Source organism: Hylaeus volcanicus, unplaced genomic scaffold (assembly GCF_026283585.1).
Source record: "Hylaeus volcanicus isolate JK05 unplaced genomic scaffold, UHH_iyHylVolc1.0_haploid 12237, whole genome shotgun sequence".
Classification (NCBI taxonomy): Eukaryota; Metazoa; Arthropoda; class Insecta; order Hymenoptera; family Colletidae; genus Hylaeus; species Hylaeus volcanicus.
Genome location: NW_026533172.1, coordinates 2,492,472 through 2,517,713, shown reverse-complemented (window position 1 = coordinate 2,517,713; position 25,242 = coordinate 2,492,472). Strand labels below are relative to the sequence as shown.

The 25,242-nt window shown below is 31.2% G+C and overlaps 9 protein-coding genes and 2 long non-coding RNA genes across 16 annotated transcripts; 5 read left to right on the top strand and 6 right to left on the bottom strand.

The window, feature by feature from the left end:
* Nucleotides 1-209: 209 nt before the first annotated feature.
* LOC128883793 (uncharacterized) lies at nucleotides 210-1,203 on the bottom strand. The gene is made up of 2 exons (XM_054136501.1): nucleotides 545-1,203; nucleotides 210-495 (listed from the first exon to the last, which is right to left on the bottom strand). Exons 1-2 carry the CDS (start codon nucleotides 1,035-1,037, stop codon nucleotides 410-412), a joined length of 579 nt encoding a protein of 192 aa, XP_053992476.1. The 5' UTR covers nucleotides 1,038-1,203; the 3' UTR covers nucleotides 210-409.
* A 295-nt stretch (nucleotides 1,204-1,498) lies between these two features.
* Nucleotides 1,499-2,823, top strand: LOC128883791 (uncharacterized). 2 transcript variants are annotated; one of them, XM_054136498.1, is made up of 6 exons: nucleotides 1,499-1,728; nucleotides 1,787-1,930; nucleotides 1,992-2,172; nucleotides 2,229-2,411; nucleotides 2,462-2,620; nucleotides 2,697-2,823. In XM_054136498.1, the coding sequence occupies exons 1-5, from the start codon at nucleotides 1,697-1,699 to the stop codon at nucleotides 2,591-2,593; spliced, it is 672 nt and encodes a 223-aa protein (XP_053992473.1). In that variant the 5' UTR covers nucleotides 1,499-1,696; the 3' UTR covers nucleotides 2,594-2,620; nucleotides 2,697-2,823. The 2 variants fall into 2 exon arrangements, with proteins under 2 accessions (XP_053992473.1, XP_053992472.1); XM_054136497.1 differs by having other exon boundaries at nucleotides 1,502-1,728; nucleotides 2,462-2,823.
* A 247-nt stretch (nucleotides 2,824-3,070) lies between these two features.
* Nucleotides 3,071-4,816, bottom strand: LOC128883792 (uncharacterized). 2 transcript variants are annotated; one of them, XM_054136499.1, is made up of 5 exons: nucleotides 4,541-4,816; nucleotides 4,179-4,460; nucleotides 4,038-4,118; nucleotides 3,955-3,988; nucleotides 3,074-3,857 (listed from the first exon to the last, which is right to left on the bottom strand). In XM_054136499.1, exons 1-5 carry the CDS (start codon nucleotides 4,649-4,651, stop codon nucleotides 3,772-3,774), a joined length of 594 nt encoding a protein of 197 aa, XP_053992474.1. In that variant the 5' UTR covers nucleotides 4,652-4,816; the 3' UTR covers nucleotides 3,074-3,771. The 2 variants fall into 2 exon arrangements, with proteins under 2 accessions (XP_053992475.1, XP_053992474.1); XM_054136500.1 differs by lacking the exon at nucleotides 3,955-3,988 and having other exon boundaries at nucleotides 3,071-3,857.
* Nucleotides 4,817-5,038: 222 nt separating this feature from the next.
* Nucleotides 5,039-6,933, top strand: LOC128884350 (uncharacterized). 2 transcript variants are annotated; one of them, XM_054137679.1, is made up of 7 exons: nucleotides 5,040-5,090; nucleotides 5,152-5,573; nucleotides 5,620-5,705; nucleotides 5,755-5,883; nucleotides 5,937-6,283; nucleotides 6,351-6,719; nucleotides 6,796-6,933. In XM_054137679.1, exons 4-7 carry the CDS (start codon nucleotides 5,772-5,774, stop codon nucleotides 6,898-6,900), a joined length of 933 nt encoding a protein of 310 aa, XP_053993654.1. In that variant the 5' UTR covers nucleotides 5,040-5,090; nucleotides 5,152-5,573; nucleotides 5,620-5,705; nucleotides 5,755-5,771; the 3' UTR covers nucleotides 6,901-6,933. The 2 variants fall into 2 exon arrangements, with proteins under 2 accessions (XP_053993653.1, XP_053993654.1); XM_054137678.1 differs by having other exon boundaries at nucleotides 5,039-5,090; nucleotides 5,152-5,297; nucleotides 5,442-5,883.
* A 137-nt stretch (nucleotides 6,934-7,070) lies between these two features.
* Nucleotides 7,071-10,072, bottom strand: LOC128884349 (uncharacterized). The gene is made up of 11 exons (XM_054137677.1): nucleotides 9,146-10,072; nucleotides 8,967-9,095; nucleotides 8,807-8,909; nucleotides 8,430-8,749; nucleotides 8,163-8,289; nucleotides 7,942-8,118; nucleotides 7,782-7,858; nucleotides 7,560-7,652; nucleotides 7,439-7,506; nucleotides 7,276-7,389; nucleotides 7,071-7,210 (listed from the first exon to the last, which is right to left on the bottom strand). Exons 1-11 carry the CDS (start codon nucleotides 10,055-10,057, stop codon nucleotides 7,144-7,146), a joined length of 2,187 nt encoding a protein of 728 aa, XP_053993652.1. The 5' UTR covers nucleotides 10,058-10,072; the 3' UTR covers nucleotides 7,071-7,143.
* A 680-nt stretch (nucleotides 10,073-10,752) lies between these two features.
* LOC128884351 (uncharacterized) lies at nucleotides 10,753-11,637 on the top strand. The gene is made up of 2 exons (XM_054137680.1): nucleotides 10,753-11,022; nucleotides 11,074-11,637. Exons 1-2 carry the CDS (start codon nucleotides 10,753-10,755, stop codon nucleotides 11,635-11,637), a joined length of 834 nt encoding a protein of 277 aa, XP_053993655.1.
* Nucleotides 11,638-11,706: 69 nt separating this feature from the next.
* On the bottom strand, nucleotides 11,707-15,142 carry LOC128884348 (sodium-dependent proline transporter-like). 2 transcript variants are annotated; one of them, XM_054137675.1, is made up of 17 exons: nucleotides 14,787-15,142; nucleotides 14,578-14,726; nucleotides 14,427-14,514; nucleotides 14,193-14,374; nucleotides 13,984-14,131; nucleotides 13,821-13,925; nucleotides 13,642-13,762; nucleotides 13,481-13,588; nucleotides 13,209-13,407; nucleotides 13,014-13,133; nucleotides 12,877-12,948; nucleotides 12,772-12,823; nucleotides 12,461-12,642; nucleotides 12,343-12,412; nucleotides 12,133-12,285; nucleotides 11,996-12,054; nucleotides 11,707-11,902 (listed from the first exon to the last, which is right to left on the bottom strand). In XM_054137675.1, exons 1-17 carry the CDS (start codon nucleotides 15,076-15,078, stop codon nucleotides 11,720-11,722), a joined length of 2,283 nt encoding a protein of 760 aa, XP_053993650.1. In that variant the 5' UTR covers nucleotides 15,079-15,142; the 3' UTR covers nucleotides 11,707-11,719. The 2 variants fall into 2 exon arrangements, with proteins under 2 accessions (XP_053993650.1, XP_053993651.1); XM_054137676.1 differs by having other exon boundaries at nucleotides 13,821-13,922.
* Nucleotides 15,143-17,049: 1,907 nt separating this feature from the next.
* On the bottom strand, nucleotides 17,050-19,035 carry LOC128883820 (uncharacterized). Its single transcript, XM_054136574.1, has 2 exons — nucleotides 17,821-19,035; nucleotides 17,050-17,178 (listed from the first exon to the last, which is right to left on the bottom strand). Exons 1-2 carry the CDS (start codon nucleotides 19,033-19,035, stop codon nucleotides 17,161-17,163), a joined length of 1,233 nt encoding a protein of 410 aa, XP_053992549.1. The 3' UTR covers nucleotides 17,050-17,160.
* Nucleotides 19,036-19,326: 291 nt separating this feature from the next.
* LOC128883905 (uncharacterized) lies at nucleotides 19,327-20,578 on the bottom strand. The gene is made up of 3 exons (XR_008459160.1): nucleotides 19,935-20,578; nucleotides 19,746-19,885; nucleotides 19,327-19,697 (listed from the first exon to the last, which is right to left on the bottom strand). It is a non-coding gene; the product is annotated as an uncharacterized LOC128883905 (long non-coding RNA).
* A 41-nt stretch (nucleotides 20,579-20,619) lies between these two features.
* Nucleotides 20,620-22,207, top strand: LOC128883904 (uncharacterized). 2 transcript variants are annotated; one of them, XR_008459159.1, is made up of 3 exons: nucleotides 20,620-20,709; nucleotides 20,775-21,307; nucleotides 21,389-22,207. It is a non-coding gene; the product is annotated as an uncharacterized LOC128883904 (long non-coding RNA). The 2 variants fall into 2 exon arrangements; XR_008459158.1 differs by having other exon boundaries at nucleotides 20,626-20,709; nucleotides 20,772-21,307.
* A 731-nt stretch (nucleotides 22,208-22,938) lies between these two features.
* Nucleotides 22,939-24,728, top strand: LOC128883771 (uncharacterized). Its single transcript, XM_054136461.1, has 6 exons — nucleotides 22,939-23,227; nucleotides 23,278-23,374; nucleotides 23,422-23,602; nucleotides 23,705-23,932; nucleotides 23,998-24,195; nucleotides 24,256-24,728. The coding sequence occupies exons 1-6, from the start codon at nucleotides 22,939-22,941 to the stop codon at nucleotides 24,445-24,447; spliced, it is 1,185 nt and encodes a 394-aa protein (XP_053992436.1). The 3' UTR covers nucleotides 24,448-24,728.
* The last annotated feature ends 514 nt before the right edge of the window (nucleotides 24,729-25,242 follow it).

The window sequence follows — 25,242 nt, the reverse complement described above, 5'->3', positions numbered from 1 at the left end:
ACTACGGAAACACCTTTACTTTAGCCTTGAAAATAATAAATATTTATTTTTTTTTAATCAGTAATACTCTGTCCAAAAGTTATTTGGGACATGAGCTGTTATTTTGATTTTAAGGATGCCTTTGTATGATATTTTTTTGTACTTTAAAGGTGATGCAACAAATTGAAGAAAAATGCCTTTTCATGTATGTATGTATATATATGAAAACGCAATTTTTTTTTTTAATTTTTAATTAATAGAAAATAAAAAATGAAAATTACTAGTGTAACCCAAATTTAATTATTAAGAAAAAAAAAATTATACTATGGAATAACTTAATATATTGCACTAAAAAAATAGTTTAAAATTATTAAACAAATTTTTTTTTTTAATATTTTCTTTTTTTTTGTTAAAGAAATTTTAACAAAATCTAGACAATACATGGAAAACAAACAAAAAATCTTGAAGGTTGAACAACAGCATCCTCCAGTAATGGTTCAAATTTATAATCTTTATCTAATATTTATTTTATTATAAAAAAAAAGTCGAAACAAAATCTTTTTACCTGCTAAAGATTCTTGTAAAATTGTGTTGGAACTGTCCGAGTGAGTTGGGTTATCATCATGGTGTTTTTCATCTCTCAAGGTTCTTTCGAATTTAAAATTATTATGTATTTGATCCATAGACTCTGGAAACAAAGAATCGTATTTACTATCATCTCCTAAGTTATGTTCGTCCAATAACATATCATCTATAGGAATTTCATTGACATCAATAGATAACCGTTCATCTTTTTTTGATGAGATAGCGTCAGAGTGGGTTTCTTCCTGATCAATTTCTTTTTGTAAGGATAACAAAAATGAAAATTGATTTTGCGCGTGGACTTTTGGAACGATTTCTTTGGCAAAAACTTGACTTTCATAATACTTTAAAGGGTTAGAATACACTGATTTGGAAGAAGCTACGTATGGTAAAACCTTATGTGCTTTCTTGCTATCATAAGAGTTTTCATTTTTTTTAGCATCTGCTACTGCTTTTAAATCAGTTTCGGATTTCATTTTTATATTCTTTTACTAACAGCTACATATGTTTTTTGTTTCTTTTAGACTAAGAAACTATGGAAATAAAATTGAAACGATAAGTTTCTATTTAAAACAATTTTAATTTTTTTAAAAAGAGACTAGTTTAATTTGTCTGAAGAGAAAAATGAAAAATCTCGATAAAAACATTTTGTTTTGTAAAAAAACAAAAGAATAAGCTTTAACAACATACTCAAAATTGACAATCTAGTCCAACAGGAGCTGTCCCGTTTTATGAAACAATTTACAACAATTCAACAAATTCTACTTTTCTTTGTTAAAAAAAAAACAATGCTTTTACCACATTTTCTTCTTTCTTAAGAATGTAGTGTAGTAAAATATGCATTCGCGCTAAAATAAATTTTTAAAATTTCAATATGGTTTTGAGAGAAATTAAAATTTTATTAAAAAAAAAATTTTATGGAATTTACATTGTCCAAAGCACAAAGAGTTGGTGCAAATAACTTTACTATTCACTTTTACAACTGGATTGACACTTATTGCTGACTAGTCTAAAAAAAACTTGAATCTATCTTAAAGTGTCACAGACGAATGCTTCAGTAGTAGAAATTTGTCCTTGTTGTTAGCACAAAACAAAAAGAGAGTTAAGGTCTTGCAAAAAGAAAAAATAAAAGTATATGAGTAGTGAGATCCAGTTTTGTAAAGAATGGTAATGTTTTTTTTTTTTATTTATTTAAAATAAATTTGGTTATGTATGTTATTTTTAGTTCAAATCTTTTGTACTCTAAAGAAGATACTGAACATAAACAATTAATCTTTTTATGTCGTTCATGTGATTATTTACAATATGCTGATCCTTACAGTATGACGCAAAATTGTGTAGATCGAATCAATTATAATTTTCGTTCAAGGTGGGACGTTTGCTTGTTGATTTTATTAATTCAAAATTGTTTTTCGCCTGTAACATTGTAGAGAAGATGTGAATTCTTATATTGCTCAAGGACTTGATCATGATCCAACATTACCTCGAGCGCCGAATTGGAAATGTGAAAATTGTAACAATGTGGGAGCAGTTTACTTTCAGCTTCCTGAAAGAGTGGCAGATGACGCAATGACTCTTGTTTATGTCTGCACTGAATGTACTTTTTATCAAGTAAATTTTTTTTTCTTGAATCCCCGATGTTTTGTTGAAAAATCTCTTGACGTTAGGTGAAAGGAAAAGAATTATTAAAAGATACGGTTACGGACGTTGGAGAAACATCTGGCAGCACTTTAGATGAAAAAAAGATAGAGCAACCAGAAAAAATCTTCTTTTCAAACGACGAATCGGATTTTTTTAATGAAGAAAAAAATAGTACAAATGCGCTCAACTCTTTTACAGAATCCACACAGGTACAATAGTCTTCAATAAACGTTTATTTTGATCGAGGTATTTCATTCAGATGGGAGAGAAAACTTTAGAATCTCCTGATGTGTCCAATCATTCATGCGTTGATTTAAATTTGGATGACGATAATTTGGGTTTAGATGAATTAGGACTAGGCATTTCCGACGATGATAACGATGAATTTTGATTTAACGTTATAGCAGTTTTATGCCAAGTAGGTTTCAAAAGAAATGTTTGAAATAAAACGCAAGTTTTCGAGTGGCTCCAACCTACTGTGCCCCTATGTATAGAAAAAGGAGAAAAAATTTGAACCAAAACAACATTGGTTTTCAAGTTTTAAATTAGCCTTTGCAAAAGACTATTAAAACATTTTAAAAAAAAAAAAAATCAATAAACGCAAATTTTTTTTTAAAGGGATTTATGTTCTATACACTTATATAGTACACTTATATCCGTTTAAATTATTTCATCGCGTTCTAGCGTCCCTATATATTTTTTTTGCTGAGAAAGAAATATTTTTTTTTCTTCGAAAAGCAAGGTTCTTGCCATCAACAGTATATTCTTTATATTTTAAATAAATTGAATCAAAAATTTTCTGTTCGTTCCATACATTTTTATAAATTTTGTTTCTGTTCTGTAGAGATGATTACCCGTTTAGGAAAAATTGCTTAAGTAATTTCCGCTTAGTAATTGGTAAGAAAAAATAATAATTTTTATTCTTTTGCATGCATTTGTACAATTAATAAGATTTGACAGCCTTTTTGTAAAAAATACCACACTATGCCGTTCTAGTTTTTATAAAAAGAAATAATTTATCTTAAACACGGAATTATGATTTGAGTAGTGCTATGATTTAATTTTATCCACCATGCGGGATGACTCTCTACTTTAACAGGTAGTAAGAATAAAAAGCTCATTTGTAACGCTTTTTTTTCTTTTCGTGCTCTTCACGGAAACTCTTGACTAGTATTATAACACAACAATTAAAATAAAAGAAATACTGGTATCAAGCTTTTTTTTGAAATTACATAAATAAAATTTTATAGAAAAATTATCAACTTTTATAGAGATTTTTCTTAAATATAAAGCCTGCTGCGACGAAACTAAAAAAGCGATATGTAGTTAAAGTAAGGGGTATGTGCCCCTTGTTGTAAATAATTTTTGACTAGCGCTAGATATAGCTTTTTTGACCTCTCGTGGTACTACTAATTTAATATATTTGACACTGTTTTTTTTTTTCCAAACACAATTAATTTTAATAGTGAAAAATCACAGAGAAATGAGACAAGCGCATTAAAATAAGAAGTAAAAGTTGTTTAAAGTGAATGAGAAAATCTCCATTGATCTGTTGAATTTTTTATAGAATTATGTATCAATGAAAATAGACCAACAAACGACAAGAATGCCTATAAATATGAAAAGCATGGATATAAGTTGGGATCTTTGTTGGCCTGTAATAAAAAAAAAAATTTTAGTTTCCTATTATCATTTAATTTAGATAAAAACGCATTCACACACGCACGCATACAGACACACAGACACACATACGAGACAATAAAAAACGTGAATGAGAACCTGATGACTACATACAGAACAATGTCAATTAATACTCGAATGTTCGCTGGTCTTACGTTATATGACATCATATCAGCAGAGGTGAAGAAGACGCCAATACCGAAAGGGAAGAAACCAAACTGTACACTATGCATACCCTACAAATATTGAAAATGTTGTGAAACAAAATAATTTTGTTAAAAAAAAACTGTATTTACCCAAGGGGATTGTGAGGGTGGTAAATCATGGCGTTCTGCTCTAGGACGTTCAGGGATAGGTTGACTTGTTTCTGAAGTGTTTCCTGGTTCTTTTGAATTCTCGGATTGTTGTTGAAAAAACGCATGACGCTTTTTTCCTTGACGTTGCGCATCATTACTACTACTGCTACTATTGCTGGTGCCATATACGGGAATCACGGTACTCACTGTTACTCCGGATTTGCAGACAGGGCATTCAACTGATCCTCTTTGAAGCCATGTATGTAAGCAAATCCAACAGTACTAAAAAAAGGAAATGACGTACAATTTTGTACGAAAAGGCCTTAAAATTGCTACTATGAGTCTAACTCAAGTTGACTTACTAAATGACCGCATCGCGTCACGACTGGATCCTCTGGATCTTCCAAACAAATATTACATTTTAGTTTGTTGTCATTATCTAAATCAGATTGATTACAAGAAGGGAGTGCCATTCCTTCGTGCAACCATAAAATTAAAAACTACAGATTGTATCTAAAATGACAGTTGACACATTTTTTTCGTATAAATTATTTTTTTAAATCGATTTTTTAAAAAATTTTCCTTCACAATAAACCGTTAAACTGTTTTGTGGTATTTTAAATACACATAACAGTTATTACCACGATGGAAAAAAAAGAAACATCTTAATCACAGTTTCTGTGACAGCAATACGATGAGTTTTTCATGTCAATAACAAGGTCAATTCCTTACTTTTTATTAAAGTGCTGTGTTCTACCAACACAATATCTCTTAACAAGAATAAAATAGAGTTCAATTTTTTTTTTGGATTACATTGACAAAATAAAATAGTAACATTGAAAGCACATGTTCTTTGGAGATTTATAATATGAAGCACGTGAAAGAATTGTACATAAAATCAAATCACATAAAGTAATTTATTTGTTTTATGTGAAAAAGTATATTTTTTTTAAATAAACATATTTTTTTAAAGAAGACAAATCAAAAAGAAGCAAAACTTTTTAGGAAATGTTCTATGCATGATCTGTTTCTTACTGCGTACGGGAGTAAGGGAGTTTTATGTATGTTCGTATAAACTCAAGCAGAAGATTGTATTAATTTACTACGAAAAATGCTAAGGTATTAATAAACTATTTTTCTTTTTTTACTAAAAAGCATAGTTGTTGTTTTATGGAGAAACTGTGTGTCTATTAAAACAGTGAAGGTTTAAAACCATTGGAAAAACGTCCGTAACTCACATATTGTTTCCGTGCTGTGTAATAGGGTCAAGTGAAAGAAAGTAATTCTTGTGAAAATGAAGTACTTTAATCTTGTAATAATCTTCTATAGCACAAGTATTTTTTTTTTGGCTTAATGCATAGTAGAAGATTTAATTAAACCACTGTAATGATTAACGTAAGTTATTATGTTTTCTCTCTTTATAATACGCCTTGGTCGTCAGCTTTTAGTTTATATATGTGAAAGGTTATATGGGATAGCAAAGCTTTCCTGAATTTCAAATTTTCATTTTTTTCTTTCGTAATAAAAGTGGGTTTCACCAGAGAAAATAAATGTCAAGTGTACTAGAACATTTCAGTAGAAAAGATCTTAATCATGGGATGCCACAGCTCTAAATATAATTTAACGACTACACATGATCATTCTTTGCGTGATGCATTTCATTGCACAAAGAATACGGATGTGGATTTAGTGTCTATTGATCCTGGTAAAATGTGTTTTGTTACATATTTTTTTGTGGCCTTCAAAAAAGTATTTCAGACTTAGGCTGGAGACAGATTCAATCAAATCTTATGTTTGTGCAACAATGTCCTCCTTCCATTTCATCATCAGATCTATCTAACGATTGGTACGATAAATACGGAAATAAAGACACAGCTTTATTAAAAACTCAAGAATTGTATCCGGTTGGATGGAGAGTTAATTTTATGAATGATAGATCAGGAAACTATTGTGAAACGCTTCTTGTAACATTAAGTCTTAATATCGCGATTCGTGCAGAGGAGCTTGCACAACATTTTGGTGTTCTTTATAATGGCATCAGTTCAGAAACGTTTCAATCGAATACCTCGTTAATGAATTTTAAATCTGATTTATCGAAAAGAAAGGTAGACATGGTGTCACAATGTTCTATAAAACACCTATTAAAAAAAAAAAAAAATTAATTTTGTACAGATTTACGAAGTCCTAAATATACCCGATTTTGAATGGATTCTTTTATGTCGGCGTGACAATCTAGCAGCTCATCTTAAAAAATCATCAGCTTATCATAAAAATCACCCTTTTTTTAAAAAAAAACTATTCTTTCGAGATTCGGGTGATGCCATGTCATCTTCTACATGTTTTCAATTACTACAAAATAAAACAGATTGTGACACTTTTAAACAAGTTATAGCCGATGTGCCTACAATTGGTATGAATATAGCAGAACAACTTTACCGATTAGAACGAAAACGCAACAGCCGTCACTTTTTGCCTACTAATACGTTTGGATGGAAATTCCTTCCTCAATACAAAGCCGAAGCATCAAATTTTGACGTTTCAGTAAGTATTTGTTTTTCTTTTGAACAAGAAAAGTATCATTGAATGGAAACTTAGCAATACGAGTTTTATTATCTAGGTCATAACTCCGAATGGTGACATTATACAATTTGTACCGGAAGAATTGATAATGAATATCACGCAATGGGTTCAGCAGACGTATTTAACTTCTGTTTTACTATAACTAATTTTTTTTTAATCATTTTGGTTGACGATTTTTATTATATAATCAAGACATGATTTTATTTTAAAAAAACGCAATTCACAATTTCAAGTTCAAAAAAAGCCATTGGACGCGCCGTTTTGCAGCAGAATCAAAAAGATTTGAATGTAATAGAATAACTTTGTTGTCTTCAGCTGTGTAGTTTTTCTTTTTTCTTGTCAAATCATAACGAAATTTGTTTCTATTTTCGTCTTTTTTTTTTTGTTAAAATGTGAGATTAAAAACGGTACCAGCTTTACCGGCAACTAAAATACTTGTTTCATCGATAACTCTACATAAAAACAAACAAAGGATCCTTGATAAAACGCGTGCATGTTTTATTTCTTCATAACATACGAGACACCCATGATTCCACCCGATTCCGGAACAGAAAAAATATTTTGACTTTTGGGTTGTTTCACATTCCAAACGCCAATAAAACAATCAAGTGATCCAGTCGCTAATACGTATCTACGAAGTGACAGTAAAAAAATAAAATTGGTTTAGCAGTCCAACGTACAATGTCGGATGCCACGACATGCATGTAATTTTATTCTTATGAGCTGCCCATTCCGTGCTAATGATTTGCTGCACAACACAGGAAAGTGGGAAATATCTCTTATAAAAAAGTTCATTTTTACCTTCCCTAATTGGGTATCGGTAACACTTATAACATGTTTATCATTTGCTACAGCTAGTAGAGTCCCCGACGCATTAAGAGCTATACATTCGATCTAAAAGATACGTAGAGAACAAAAAATCAAAACAAAAGAGAGCAAAAAGAAATGTTTTTAACTATAAGTGGATCAACAAACAACGTTATTCTGTTTTATTTTCTTTTAGTCGACAAAAAAAAAGCAAACCTCGGTTTGTATATGGTTATAAACACAAAGGAAATTGAATCCATCGGATGTAGCGGTATTTTGAATTTCATATAATTCTAAATGAAGCAATTTGAAATAACAACTTGTTGGAGACTTTTGAAAGGTTTTGTTTTCTTTTTGAACTAAAAGCTAAACGCACCGATAATGCAAGGAGGGTCGAAATTACGTTTTTTTGTATTTTTTAAACGATTTTGGGGATAGTTTTTGTGTGGTTTGATTACTATAGCTAACATGCCTCCATCTACAGTACTAGACGCTGTTACAATATCCCCATTTAACTGAAGAGAAAACAAGAGTTTGAATTCTACCATAGGCTCTAAAAAAGTTATTTAATAAGTGTTAAGGCTAAGAAAAAATAACCTTCAAAAGAAAACACTGAAATTTCTCCATTTTCAGAGAGAATGGCTACTTGCTGATCGTCATTCAACAAAATGACATCAATAATACGATGTTTAATTTGCGACATAGATTTGATAAAAGTTGGACTCTATAACAAGACATTGTATAAAAAATGTGTTGTTTTTTAATGAATACAAAAATTTAAATGCTTTTGAAAAATCAAAGCAGCAAAAAAAGTATAACGAATGTGTGTTTTGTTCAGTAAGCAAAAGACAAAGAAAGTGTTACATGATGATGGATTAAGGTGGGACCTTGTAAAGAGAAATTAAGATAGCCAGGTCCATGATCAGCTACTGAAGCGACCGTAAGAGATTGATGATGCACCTTGATAGAATTTTTCTTTATAAATGAAGATGTTTTTTTTGAATGACTTGTGACATGTTGAATTAATTGTTCTGTTTGTTTTGCGGATTTTGTAAGTTTTGGAGGAATTTCAAACACAAAAACGTGACCGACTTTGGTACAAAAGATACCAGCTGTCTGTGATAGTTTGACGCACACTACTTCTTCTGGTATTGTTAATTGTTGAAAACCGACAACCTCAAGACCTATAAAAGAAAGCTTAATTAACTCGACTTTAGGCAAACATAACACAATCAACCTACAATGATTTTGATAATCGACAAACAAAAAACTTCCGTTGGAATCTGAAATAACAGAAAGCCGAACATCGGAAAACACACGTGAGTGCATGGTTGTGCAATTTCCCTTTATAAAACAAAAAGAAAATATAATAAATTAAATTAAAGCGACTTTGTTGTTCACCTGTAAACCTGCCCAAAGAAATTGATTATTATAGTCGAATTCATTTTGTCGAACTGTATTAAAACCACGAAAAAATCCATCGGAACATAATGAAACGATCCAATTTGAAGACGCCCAACAGATTCCAACCTAAATATTAAAAATTTTAATAGCGCTATTCTGATCTTGTTTATACGTACACCAACGGTAGGAAACTCTTCTCCAAGTATAACCCTTGATGTTATACTACCGCTAGTAAAGTTAACGATACGTATTACATAATCCAAACTTGAAACAACAATATGTTGACTATCCGGTGCCCATGCCATATGGATTAAAGGATATTCACTAATCCTTAAAGTCGAATCTTTTTCACCATTTTGTAAACACCATCCCTCAATACAACCGTTTTCACCACACGTAGCCAAATGCTCACCATCTCCACTAAACCTTACACACGAAATAGCTCCATTAGTTGTATTGGAAAATTGGCACTCTAACATTTTATCGTATTTATGAAACCAAAGATAAGATTTTTCATTCATTCCACATGTGACAATTGATGTGACTTTGGATTTATTAATAGCAACCGAGAATAAAGGCTGCGAATATCCAGCCAATTTTCCGACAATGTTCTTTTTAGATAAATCTACAAAAAGACCTCCATTTAAACCAACCACTGCTAAATAGTTGGAATCTGGCGTAAAAGCAAAATCTTTAATACAATTGCCATCATGTCTTATATTCCCAAGATAGTCACTCAATTCCCATTTCTGTAATGGATCGTTATCCTGATGATAATTCCAAACATATAGTCTTCCATCTGTACTTCCTGCAACAACTATACGACCATTAGGTGACATACAGGCTATTGTTAAAACACTTTTATTATTCTTTTCATTCACGTCGTATTTAGTGCACAGATGAATTTGGTTACCACCCTGTGCTTTATTGTTTCCATGATTAATTAGAGGTTGGATACATACTGTGTCTTTCGCTGCATAAATAATTGAACTATTGTTCGCACCACAAAACACAGGACGAGATATATTCGAATATTCAATATACGGCTTGGGTAAAATTATGTTGTTTATTTTACACTCAATACCCATAATAGTTTAGATGTAAAACAAAATTAGAAATACAAAGTAAGTTGTAAGCTCGATTCAAAAAGTAGAATTACATTACTTTAAAATAATGCATGTGGTTCGATTTTCGTTTACTTCCTAAAATACAATGTTTATTCCGTTAAAATTGTATTTGTTCTTTTTAGAACAAGTTATATTCTTTCTTTATTTTTTTTTTTAATAACAAAAACAAAATTTTTCCTTGTTGCCAATGTTGCACAATACTTAAAACAATCACTGTTGCATTTTTTATTAACTTTTCTTGTCGTGTTACATGGCTATTTCTTTTACACAAAGACAAATTGTAGTATACTGTTTAGAATATTTAACAAAAAAGATACAAAACTAAGAATTCACGTTAAGCTGCCTCGTCGTTTTTGCAGTTAAGGAAAAAAAACATGCACGGTTAACCTTTCAATTTAATTATGTTTTGTATATGTTTGGCTTTTACAACGTCGGGAATTTTTCCTAGAAAGCATTTCTTACTTTTCTTAACGAAATTTACGCATTGCTAAACACCAATTTGCCAAAAAATTATGTTAAACTGTTTCTCCAGTACTTCACTCCATCTAATGTTTTCTTCTTCTTTTCGACATAACAAGAACCGCCTGATTTTTCGTAACGTATTAGCAATCATTTTTTAAAAGTAAAAATTGTGTAACAAGAGGAACCAGTGTCATATGCAGCAGGAAAATCAAATAATTCTTTGTCTTCAAGCAGCGTACCGTAACATTTTATCAAAGTGTTACAATGACTATATACACCATGTCGAACAGGAACTTCTTACTATTACAAAATCTTTTCTGACCTTAAGTCTATGTAGCCACTGTCAAAAGTTTTTTAATGAGAAAGCACAGGTACCTTTTGAAAAAGAAAGCAGCAACCTTACTTCTTGTAAAACACCTCCGACTGACACGAACGACTTGGACGACTATTTAAAACAAAAGCCGGTAACTCAATCTAAGGCTACAGATAACAAGATATTTGTTGCTAATACTCAGAATGATGCTGCTATGCATACTACGGAAACAACAATCAAGCTAGATAATGGATTGCCTTTCAATCAAGAAAACATTGTAGCGCAACGTTGCAGAAAAAAAAAACGCGATAAAACTTTATCACAAGATCAACGAAATGGAAGCGTCAAGGATGTGGGTTGGGTTGTAAGGCGAGAAAACATAACAAAGGAATGGAATGACACATTAAACATTGACACGAATCAAAATAACATATCTAGAGTCAATAAAGACCACACTACAAACATTGAACAAAAAGTTGAAAAAAATGAAGAAACGCTATCGAAATTCACTCTCACTCGTCCTTCTATACCGCGAAATTCGTTTAAATTTGAACAAGATTTAAAAAGAAAAAACAATTTAAACAAAAAAAGACTTGCTTGTTCACAATGTAAGGATTTTTATGACGCTTTAAATCCTAAAGACAGGCATGTTGAACTTTCTTGTTACTCTAAACATAAATCTTTTTATCAACTTTCTTCAACGCCATTGGGGTTTTGGGACGTCGACTTCCCCAAAACCCCACCAACGTTCGAAGACTCTACTTAATATTGTGGCCATTATTGTAATGCAGATTATCTCTTGTGTCTATTAATATTTAAAAAAAAAAATGTTACGAATCACTCATTCGTTATCTAGATGTAATTTTTTGAAAACGTAGTTCATAAGCGTTACGATTAATGGTATCAGCAGAATAAAACTCTTCAAACAAGTCCAAAGGGCGTCGTCTCATACCGTAGTGTGCCTCTTTAGTGCATAAAACTGTATTTGTGGAAAAGACTTTAGTGTTCGTTAAAGAAAACACAGACATAGCCTGAAGAATGAAAACGACAGTTATTCTATATTTTAATTTTAAATAGTTACATGACACTATTTTTCGTATAGCGCCACAATATTTCTAACAAACCTTAGGAAAGATATATCGCACGACAGTTGGTAGGAACACAACAAAATAAATAGCTATGACTTTTCAAATAAACACATGAAACATTTATAAAAAAAAAAGGTTATTTTTTTAAATTGAATTGAACAATGAATTCTTACTGCATGTCATTATCTTATATTCGGGCAGGATGTTCGTATATTGTTTTATTGTTGTAATGTAGTACAGAAAAATAAATACTAGTAGGAAGGGTATCACTAAAGTCATTAATATGCTCCAGCACAAAGTTAACTTTTTGTTTATATGAAAAAGCGCTTGGTAGAAAAAAAATTTTTACAAAAATTTAAAACACAATTTCAATGTCAACTTACAAAAATTGTTACGATTAAGATCCTGGCGTACAACATTCATACCTCCACAAGTCCACCAGTAAAATCGTATCTAGCAAAGGAAAGAAGTAAAATTTTTTAGTAAATTTGTTATCTTTACAGGTAATTCGCCAATAGACAAGTAAGGTATCATAGATAATATTGCAAGGGACATTATGTAGAGCAATAAACATAATAGAAACAGTTTGAAAGAAGGCAATCCGTAGCTTTGCGGTAGCATTGTTGACCATTTGTAGAGAAATAACGTGTGAAGGAGAAGTACAACTTGACGAAGAACGTTTGCTGCACATAAACTCCTCCCCAACCCCCCCACAAAATGAGACCGCTTTCAAATAATGCATTGTTGAATTGCACCAGGTGTAACATTATAAAAACTAGTAGCTGTTTCGTGTAGTGTTATCACCAACTTACGAAATTGTCCAAGAGCAGATTGTTTGAATTTTGTTCTATAAAACGATTCTAACTAAATAAGAATACCAAATTTATATTTTGGCATCACTATGAGTTCAGAAATACCCCTGTGATTTGAATGACACCTAGGACTGGAGTCACCAGATTGTGAAGAATAAAGTCGTATAATACGATTCTCTAGTAAAAAAAAAAAAAAAATTTCCAAAAAAATCATTTTTTTTATGCTTCAAATACAGTCTTACCACGCTACCAGACATATTCAAGTTAAAATTTAAGGCATAAGGTGCTGTGCAAAGAAGTATTAATGCACATGTTGTACAGTGCCGCCATAGTTTTGACAAATGAGATGCTAACTGGGAATCCTTCAATCGGGTTACAGAACAAATAAAAGCAGTTTTATTATTCAACAGAAATTCTATATGGAATGACATAATTACTTGTAGAAATGTTTGCACAATAGAGAAAAGAAATACGATTTTTATAATACGTTGGACCCAAATGAAAAGAAAAATTAAAATTGAAAATAAGGGTGGTCCCGGTAAATACAGAACTGCCATTGGAAACAAAACAAATGGAAATGTGGATGAACGGGAAAACAAAATTTTTTTGATGGAATTGCTTTTGGGCAAGATTAACCTAATGGTATTGCAGAACCAGAAATCATGAAAAATTAGTTTTATTTTTATTTAGTATAACTCTTAAATCTGACGTCGGTAAAAGTGAATTTGATTCCGATAAAACCATAGATGTTATGGAACCAACGTAAATTTGAACTAGAAGTGAAATAATACTTCCATGAATAGTCCGTGTTCTTGGTCTTTTTCACAAATAAAAAAAAATTATCGTATATAAACGACAGTGAGACTATACGTTGTCCAGCTTCCTAAGGCGTAATAAGCACCCCCAATAATGTCAGTGGACGCCAGCACAACCAGTACAGCAGATGTCCATGGGCTACCTTTCGTTAATAAGTGAATCCATTTTTTACGATCTTTCAATTGTCCCAAAACAAACAATGGGCATATTCTCTTTATCATTAAATTGATTACCTGTAAGATCACCCAAAGTAAGCTCATAACTGGATTCAAGGTTTACAAAAGTTATTGCTATGAGGGTATGAAGAGCTAAACTTGTTGTCGAGCATAAAGTGGCTACTGTTATAAAGCACAGACTTGTAACTAATTTTACCATACAAAAATAATAAGCCATTACGTGGTGTTAAAAGAGCTGAACCTTGATATGCAATAATGGTGACAATGATGCCGGTTAGTAATAAACAAAGAAAAAGTTTTACATCAAATACAAAACTTGATTGTTCTAAAGATTTGCTGTATACAGATTTTAAATAGAAAGCATAAGCCTGAAATAATAGATATAACACTAGGTTAGCGACATAATTTTTTTTAATTTGTTTCAATTACCAGTTTCACCATAGAAGGAATACAAAGTCTTGATGGCGTGTCATATTTGCAGAGTTCTGATGTATTACATTTTTTTATGCCAATAATGCTACCGCAATAATTAATAGAAACCGCATCAGCGTCCCAAGGTAGGTGTCTATGGAGACTTGATATAGTATAACGAAGTGCTTCAGCTGCGTAATCTGTCAAATGATAATTTAATGCTTTTGACGTAAATGCATTAACTGAGCTTACACATGTCAACGATAGACATTAAGAAACTTAGTAGTACCATAGAAATACCTATCCCAGAAATTTGAGGATGCAACATTGAATACGTTGTCTAAAAATACGCATAATCATTCGTATCAAAAATAACGGTTTTTTTGCCATTTTAGAAACGTACAAACGGCCCGCTTTGCGTCATTTGTCCAAGGGTTGTTTCCAATTCAATCAATGGTTTAGCAAGAACAAACCATGAAATAGTATATGGAACACAAAAAAGTAAGCCAAGCTGGGTAATATAGGCCTGTCTTGCATACATTGTATACGTTGCTGAAAAGAACAAAACGGATATTTACACTTTTGTTTATTTGTAAAAAACATCATCCTTACCAGAATTCAAGGACAATGAGACGAGTGTGGTCATATATGAGGATGACGAAAGACAATAGGTATTTAAAAACTGGCTTTTACGTTGAGTGTCTTTCACACCGTGAGTTGATGTTTCAATGCCTAACGGATCCGTCGGTACTGCAGTTTTTAATATTGGAATGATATTATTTGAATTTTTTGTGTGATATTGAATGCTTTTAAATACATTGCATCGAAGTTCACCACATAAACGATTGACGTTGCGTATTATGGAAAATGAATTAGATGATGTTTTTGTTTTTTCTTCACTCATAGCTATCGGTGCTTTTTTTCTTAAGCTTTAACGATATTGTAAATTCAGGCCCCCAAAAATTATCTTTCTTAAAGATATTTTCTTGGAATATTTAGTCAGTATCAGATCACTCGAAACATACACACATAGTGTTATTTATATTTTAATAAAAATTTTTTAATCTCGATGGCAATCATTAAAATAAGTTGACTTAATTTTAGAGTTATAGTTCGAATAAACTTTTTTTGTTAGAAACCATTCAACAAAAAATTTACAGCATGTTATAGTTAGTTCTGTTATTTATACGCTTTAAATCTTTTACATGAACTTTTTCATTGATAGTAGTAAAAAAAAGATAGCTATACAATATGATCTTCGTTGTTTAGTAAAGATTGAACCTTTAGTCTACAATAAGAGTGTCAGTACCTTTTGTTATCAAGCCTTTTCACGTTTTAACAAGTAAATTGGAGGATTATGTTTAAAACCAGTAATTATGCTTGTCGAAATGAAAAATATAGCAACAATAAGTTGTTTAATATGAAAATCGGTTTCATTTTTAAATCTTCTTTTTTTTAATTTAACATCGTCACACAATTTCTCACATGAGTTTAGATGCCATTTAAATGATAATTACACTATTTCTTTTGTTTGTGCAGTAATAGTTTCCTTTTTTATATTTTAAAATTTGTTCCATATGTAAAACATCTATAATTCTCAGCAGCACGATGCACCACGAAGTAGAAACAAATTTACATAGCTTACAAGGTGCAAAAATTAAACATAGGATAAAGATATCATTGTGAATAGGCTAATAATTAGTTAAAAAGCTCTAGGCGATTGATATTTTGTTGACATACCTTGTCTTTATTTCTGCACTTTAGTATTTTTTTTGCATTTTATATTTGTCTTTGAAAAAATTAAACGCGTATCAGTGACACAACAGGTGGTAGATTGTTTTGTTTTATGTTTCCTCTTCCTGTCGTAGAATCCTTTACCTAACGTAAAAATTTAACAAATAGTTATGCTTCCTACTTTACTTAATCGTAAATGGACGATATGATTTGACTTATAATTTCTACTATTATGACGGAATTCGTATACGTATACTATACTTTTTTCTGTGCCGTTGTTTGAATGCCACATATCCTTAAATTACCTCTCCGATTAAAGAAATATTGCAGTAGTTCATTAAATTAATGTTATTTTTTTAAAAAGTCGATATTTGTTAGTGGTTTTCATGCATAAAAGGTTAGCTTTACAAATTTCGCATGGGTTTACATTTCTAAAAAACCAATGGAATCATTCGTGACAAGCTATATTTCATACAAAATAAGCTTCACTTAACAATGTTACAATCTCTAAAAAATTGTTAGTCGAGACACATGCAATCGTTTAGAAAGAAAAATAATTCTTGCTAGTAGAACGAAACATTTAAGAATGCAATAAAATTTTGCACACACCACAATATCTTCGAAAATTTTGAATTAAAGAATATATGTGATCAAAAAAAAAATATAAGAGAATCTGTAATTTTGTACTTTGCTAAATATCAGATAGTTAACATAGATTATTAACGTTTCGCAAAAAGATAGAGTTTTCGGCACACTTCTAATGAATCATGTAGATTTGAAAATGAAGGGCGCAGAGTATGGAGAAATTTTGTGGAATTATAAAAAACCAAGAAAATACTTCTATTTTTTTTTATTATCTTATGTTGTATAAGAATTTATAGTGCCGTACATTTTATGCTGAAGTTCAGTTTTATAAAATTTTTATCAACATTACGTGGGACATTCATGAAAAAAAAAAATAATGAGTATCATTTAATACATTTTGTATTGTTATGAATAGAATGTCTTGGGACCATATTTTCTTAATGTCTGCTAAATAAAATTAAATTTGTTATTCTTTCAACATGTGAGAAATTTGGAGATGTTTCAAGAGCCGTTCACGATAATAATATAATAAAACTTCCTTTAAGGCGGAAATAAAACCGGATTATTATTTTCGGAAAAGAAAGTATTGGGATAAAGTTTAATTAAAATTCATTTTAACGAAGGGAAAAGCATCGAATTGATGCATTAAAAAAAATGCTTTCTTGCATTATAACGTAGCGCGGCCCTATTAAATGAGGAAATAGTAAGAAATATGAAGTAACACCTATTTTTCATTGACATATTAGAAAAATTACAATCAGTAAAACATTCAATCCTACTCCGTAGTCGAATAAATAGATCAATTTATATTTAAATTTGAAATATATTTTTAACTCATTCAAAAAAATAAACCTGACGTGCCTTAGGTAAGCTTTCACAAGCCACAAGAGTAAGCATTATGAAAGATTATACTTGGATCTACTAAAACCTTTTAAACCATACTCTACGGCGCCCCAGTGAGCGTACTATCAGATAAATCGTTCAGCCATATATCATGAATATTAACACCTTTTGATTCATAAAGTAAAAGAAGATTTACCAAATCTTCAAGATAATTTTTTTTATGAGTTTTTTGAAACTCAATAATCGCTTCATTTTTTTTTAATTCTTTTACAGAAACAGATTTATTAGAAGTGCTTGTAATCCTTTTTAAATTGTTAATCATAAACAATCGATGCCTGAACATAAGCTTTTCTAGTTCTTCTACTAAAGAAGATAATGAAGGAGAATAAAAGAAAAGTGGAATGTGGTTAGTAGATAGCGTTTCTATGTCAGATTGTGCTAAAACTTTTTTAAATTGTTTATATGCATGAAGAGAAGACATCACCTTGATATAATCCCTAGCAATACGCGCATATTCTTCTGGATGGTCAGAATCCCGAAAAAGTAATAAGGAAGTCAATTTCCCAACGTGGATGTTTTTAGATGGCGGAGTACCTAAATTTTGAGTTTGGTTCATGAATTCCATTAGGTTTAAAGCCATAGCTGCAAACACGTATGGAGTATATTGAGAACGTTGAGCGACTAGTGCCTCAATATACCAAATGTAAATAGGTTTAAAATTTTCTGCTGCTTTTGAAGGAAACAGTAACATTATACTTTGGCACAATAAAGTTAACGCCTTTTTAACGGATGCAGCTTTAATCGGAAGAGGAGCTAATGAGGAAAACGGAAGGTTTGCCCGTTTAATAACTTTTTCTTTTATGAATCCATCGTCAATATGTAGTAACGCGCTTTTTGCTGTTTGATTTTGAAGAAGTTGAATATAATCTTCAATCGTTGAGTACAAACCTAACTCTTCTGTTTCGACAAACAAATTTGTATGTAAAAAAATTTTGTTGGATTTTTCTATTTCTTTTGTCATATTAATTATATCTGAACCCAATTGTCGTAAAAATCCTTGTTTAATGGTTGGCTTTATAGCCATTTCACCATAGAGCTGAGAAGGCGGACTTACTCCAACCAGTGACTGCCATGAAGAAATTTCAGTGCCTTTAACAGTTGGGTTTTCAACAACTGGTGAAGCTAGGGTATGGATTGGTACGATTCTCTCTGTAAAGGAATTATATGGAACAAATATAGGGTTTTGAACAATTGAGAATTGCGGAATTGTAGTGAAAACAGGACTTTTAGGAGTGGTTGCATTCGACGTGTTGGTTTTGGTGGAAGATGTCTTCTTTGATTTGCTATCTTTAGGTAATTGTACAACAGCTGTAACTATTGATAAAACTTGTTTCACTATGTCAGCTCGAACTGCCGGATTTTTAATTGCATCTTTTATCTCTGGTTCTAATATTTCTTGAACTTTTGTCGCTTCAGAAAGTCTTACACTGGTATTATGTAAGAGGGAAAATGCACGTTGTTGTACAGTGTTTGTAATATTCGATAAACCAACTTTTGTTGTTAAATAACTATTTAAAGAACCAAAAAGATTATCTGCTATATAAAATGGACGGAAAAGAATGTTTTCAGGCGGCGATAATGATACGCTGTCTTTTTTAACGCATTCTGAAAACCACATGAGTAAAATATTGGTCAGCATCCACAAGAACAACGTGAAAAGATATGTATGCCTTATAACACTTGACATTTTGTTGAATTTGAAAACATTTTTGACTTGGTGACTCCCGACTTTTTAATAATATATTTATTTGTTTATTAATTATGTAATTACGTGTATGTATTATTTTTTATAGTTTAAGTAAAGGTTTGTTTTAATTGATTTTCAGTTCCAATATAATTTACGTAGAACAATGTTTCGAGTACATGATCAAACTAAATAAAGAACTGGGATTCCATTTTGTTTTGTATTGTAGGGTGATGATTTGTTCAAACGTGTAATACCTACTGGTCTAATTTATTAATATGAAAAGTGAAAATTGATGAAATCAAAGTGATGGCTCTACAGAATTGTTATCTTCTCATGTGTAGACGATGATTTTATTTTTATATAAAAGTAGACTCAAGTTTTGTCTAACATAATGTATCTTTGATAGCATTACTCTTCCTTAATACCTTGTTGTGTTTCATTTCAGTTTAACGTTCTAATAAAAAAGTAATCACAAATACTAACAAATCCGTTGTTCTACTTCACCATCTCCGACATTAAAAGAAAAGTGTTTGTTGAAAAATTTAATAAAACTTTTTTATTAATGTAACAATCCTAAAAATTTATTTTGTTTCTTTCGCTATCATTATTGACACCTATTAAATAAAATGTCCGTTTCATTTAAAAAAAAAGACATAGCTCACAAATTTTGCCTCGTATTTTGAATTAAAGTCAAGGTCCTTAAATAACTTGTAATGTTTCTTTTGCACAATATCGGAAATGGCTTTTGATCGCTTAGTTGTGAGGAATCACGAACTATTAACGTCGTTCGAATAAAAAAGATCTGCGCATGTTCTCTATTTTATCCCATCTAGCATTTTAGCACCACTCACTTTCTTTAGTTCTTCATTTCTATTAATTTCTTTGATTTACACCGTCTATCTTAATCTAAACGTTCTTTCTCAGGTAGGAGTTTGAGTTATTTTGAAGCTCCAAAAATACGAATGGTTTGAAAAGTTTCTTAAATCCCCATTAAATTATGCTTTAATTTGCTTTGCTTCGTTTTATGTATGTGTGTCTGTATGTGTTTGTGTTTTAATAATAAAAAGATTGATGTTGTCTCAATAGGTACCGATAAATTAAAAATTTAGTAATATAATATGTAATTCAATTAATGAATTGCTCACGCTCCTTTCATTATAATTTATATACTACAGCCTTATCCATGTTTAAATACTCAAGTAGAACCAGTGACTGAAATTGGTTTAACTGACGCAACTTTACAGCATTTCAATGCAAAAGGTTTATTAAGATGTTTCCAAAATGTATACATTAGAACAAAAATTTGATTGATTGTTTTAAAAAATCACTAGTTATTTATGTTAAATTAAACAAGATTTTTGAAAAGCTTTCTTCAAACTCATTCATTTCCTAATCATAAAGAACTATAGCTACACAAAGGATAGCTTTATTGTAACATGAGCGTTTCGAAGGAATTTTGACCGTTATTTCAGACACATCTTTTCCTAGAAAACTTGTGTATTCTGTATATAAAACATCATGTTAATCATTTGCACGCACCATGCCACAATAAATTTTACAAATGAAAAAAGTCATTGTTTCGCACACGTGCCTTCTTTTCTTTTTGCATTTTACATTAAAAAAAAGGTAAACAAAAAATAATTTTATGTAATTTTTTAGCATCCTCAGTTTACTTGTTATTTTTAAAGCAGAAACGGTACTAATAAACGGCTAATTAGGTAAAAAAAAAGGTTCTTGGATTTTCTTTTAGGGAACGTTTTTCATAAAATTGAGGATTATTCGGAGGAATGTTTGTGTAAATTAAAGACAAACAAACGTGTGTTCATTAACCGCAAATTATAGAGACTGTTTTAAAAATTTTTGAATACTACAATACAGAGTCAAAAGGTAGGCATTAAGAAAAAAAAAATAATACTGCAAACGGCTCTTCCCGATTCGTACGCTAACAGTCACTTTATTAAAAAAGCAACTTAGAATTAAAACCGAAGAGTTAGTTTATGTTATTGATTATCTTTACATTTTTCGATATCTTTCTCAAATTCAAAAAGTGTTCATAAACGATACATTTTTTTTATGATTACGACGAATAAGCACGCCGCACATATGAAAATGATCATTTTTCCGAAACGTTTTATGAACAAGCAAATTATTGAACGATTATGTTGTTCGGGTGCTTTTAACCACTTTACGAATTTTAGCAAAAGCACTAAAAAAAAAAAAATCGGTAAACATTTTAATTTTGTTCCGTAGGTAGCATACCGCTACTAGTTGGACATGTTTGCATTATAATTTTACTTCGTCATAGAAAACTGATCAATATTCCATTACTACAACTTTCGAAAATTTAAATTGGTTTTTCTAAGCTACAGTTCAACAAACGCTTCATTAGTGTCCTCAACAAACTCTAAAAACTGATGTTAGCGCCACTTATCGAACAAGAAATTTTTTTATTGAATGTGCTAGACATTTTTAAACAATATCGTATTGATAAGTTTTTCGTAAGGTGAATTCATTTTTGTAAAAAACGACCCGTTGTTTGTAACTAATAATATTTTTAATAATTTGTTTCTTTGCTTTCTGAAAATACTTGGGAAGGAAACATTGACCAAAGCTTGGCGGGCGTTTGTAAATTGAAATACTAACCGCATACTATAGTGTTGTGTGGAACCAGAATGTATAATCTTTGCACTGTTATCGGTTCAACCTAATACTTTTACTTTGGTGGGCGTCAAACCTAATATTTAAGTATTTTTTGTAATTTTGGTGACTTGGTGAATCATTTATAGTGTCCGTGTGGTTCATGAAATTAACAAGGATCTAGTGACTTGCAACGTGATATATAGAAACGGCCTTAGAGGCACGCTTGTAAAAAACACAATCTTCTACGCGTGGCCTTTCAAGAAGACGTTGCGCTACGCTTCACATGTTTCCTTTCAAAAAGGTGTCGCTTTACGTTTTGGTGTTTCCTTAACGAAAAAGGTTGCTAACAAGTTGCTTTCAAAAAAAAAAAGTCACAAATAGTTTGGTTTAAGGTAGAACGAGAATTCAGGCTAAGGAGTTACAAGAAACATGGGGTTTTGACCTCGTTGTTATCTGGTATCTCAAACAATGAGTGTTATTCAAATCGTTTTCTGTGAAAAGGATTTTTGAAAAATTGGCAAACGTGAAATTTTATTTATTTAACAACTTCAATTATTACAACTTTGTGAAGAAATTGTCAGCATATGTGTCTTCATAAATGGTTTTAAACCAAAGGCAGAGAAGTACTTTTCTCTGTGGAGGCGAAAGACTTTTGGAATGGTGGTGTTCACAGTTTTAATTGAAAAAAAGCAATACGATTTTTTTGTGTGAGATATTTTATTAAAAGTAATAGTTTGTAGAGGTGTTCGTGTTTCTGCGAGTACACACAAATAGTCAAAAAGGTTTTTAAAAGGTGTAGTTGAATCCACTGATGTTGTGAGTTTGGGGCATGCGTTGTTCAGAGACAACCCCCGCTTTAATTTATTTTAAGGGAATTGAGACTTTAAGTGTAAGTGTTTTGTACACGTTTGTGTACAATTTAAACAATAAGTCAAGAAAAAATGTAAGGACATTCTCATAATGCTTTCATGCTTTAAAGTTTGGTATTAAACATAAATTTTTTTTAAAAACTTTTCTACTCTCTCTAGTGTGTTAAGCTTGTTTGAATTAACACAGTGTGACTAAGTCGACGTAACACTCCGAGTTAAAAGCTCCAAACATTTGACGTTAATGGTTGATATATTTTTAAAGTATCATGAACTTTTGAAAAAACCGTGACTCAAATGAGCACTGTTGCTTTTTTCAAACTGCTTGAAGTTTTTGTCGGTCAAAACAATGTTTTATGCCATTTTCCAACACGCAATGAATAAAATAATGTTTTTTTTTCTTTTTCTTCTGATAAAGAGTGACGGTGAAATGTGCGGTAAGAAACAACGGAATGTTTTTACGGTGCACGATACATATCGTGAAACATATTCGGCGACAACGATACCCGAAGAAAATTTCACCGGGTGGCTTTATAATGAGGGACCCCAAGAACCCGTTTTGTCAAAAGATTCCCTGTCAAAAAATGATTCAATAGAATATCATGAATTATGGAATTTGGAAGAAAATCGTTCTATAGGTAGTAGCTTTACAGGTAGTCGATTGACTTCAGTTTTAACGGTTTTTTAGTGATTCGTTGTCCTTATGGATGGCGTCCAGTGGGTCCGTTTTGTTCCACTATTTCTCTCGTTCCAGTGTATACAGAATGTCCTATGAATTTTAGACGGTGCTTAAAAATAACATATTAAAATGAAACACATTTTACATGACTAGGTTTCATTCCACTGGAGGAAATCCTGTATTTTCCTCTTCTGATAACCCTGGATTTTGTCAACGTGAAGATGTATTAGGAGTTACACTGACATGTCCCGAAACTTTTGTACCCATTTCTCCTCTGGATACATTAAATACTTCAGTACTCGAATGTCGCCAAGTCAAAGTGTCTCCAGTTTCAGTAAGTCGTGTAAACATCAGGCAACCTGTTTATTGATTCCAAAGTTTTTGTTTCTCAAAAAAATTGTAAATTGATCCTATGATGTGGGATATTACGTTGCAGGAAATATTAGCAACATTGAATTCAACAACGCCGCAGTCAATGAATAATTCTATGGTATGTCCCGTAGGAACTTTTTTTAAAAAAAAATACGGAGGATGCGTAGGAGTTAAAAGAGTTCCCCCTGAACCGAGTTGCCCAGATGGGTATCAATTAACATCGAAGGTGTATGACCCTTATGCATTTTATGGAAAAAGAAATCTTGTGTGCACTCGTTTAGTTCTCATCAAAGTAAAAACTTGATTTAGACCAAATAGACTCTGATTGTTGTTTCACACAATTTTTTTTTTTTCCAGGGAAAATTATGGTGCCCTAAAGGTTACGAATTATCTGGGGAATTTCAACCATCATTACCTTTCGGCACAGTTATTACGGAAAAACATGCTGACGGCAAACGCTTCGTTTATACAAAGGAAGCGTCAATGTTACTAAAATCAACATGGTTAAGTGCAACAGGATTCTCTTTTCTTGTTGGAAAGCCTATATGTTTTCAGGTGATATCATTGTTTTAAAAAATAATAAAAGCTTTTGTCTTAAAAATTGAATGATTGTAGGTTTTATTTATTCCCGCATCTAGTTGCAACACTATTGAATGTGTTGATCCATTTCTAAAAGACCTACGCAGTCTCTTGATAGGGTGGAGTTATCATAAATTATTAACGGATCCAGACTATATTGTTTATATGGCAATCCCTGGTGGTAAAGATTTTAAGATGACGTCAAGTGCTTTGCGTGTACGTCACTAAGGTGACGTCGCAGACAAAACATCATACCGACAAACATTATGGATTTCTTTAACCAAAATTTGGTTAATGTCAACGTCGTAAATGTTTTATTGGGAATCGAGACAAATTTTCTAACGATTATCCTACAAAAAGGAAGTAAAAACAACATTGCTCTCGCTTTATAATGTTTCTAATTTTAATAAATTGTAAAGGTTATTGTAAAGTCGGAATATTTATTTTTTGTATTCAATTTTGTGTGTAACATGAAACAATATTAAAGAAGAAAAAAAATATTTTTCACAGATCAAGATAATTATGGTTGATCGATCGCTGGAGGTAAGGTAACACAAATAGGATTTAAAGGCATTTTTTCTAGAGAAGAACCAAAAACAAAAAAACTGGTATTTAAATAATTATTAAAAACGTAATGTTTAAATCCATAATAATAAGGCCATTCTAAAGCTAAACATGTTAAAATATAACTTTCTTGTTTCATAAAATGCTGAGTATAAAGGAGAAGTAAAAGATAAAAAATGAAAGTTGAAATGCGAATTAGTAAGAAAACTAAACTGAATAAAATTGTTGAATTGTCAGGTGATTTTGTAGTATAGTATCGAGCAGCGGGAATCGTTAAAGAGAAAAAAAGTTGCATCATAACCAAATACCATGTTCGTGAAGCACAAGAAATTGAAAAGCATCGTAACAATAAAAATAAGTGACACAAAACTAAAAAACTGAAACTAAAGCGTAAAAGAAACCAAAAAGTATCATAGAAAGTTATCATTCCATCAACACTTATTGTTGATAAAGGCGAAA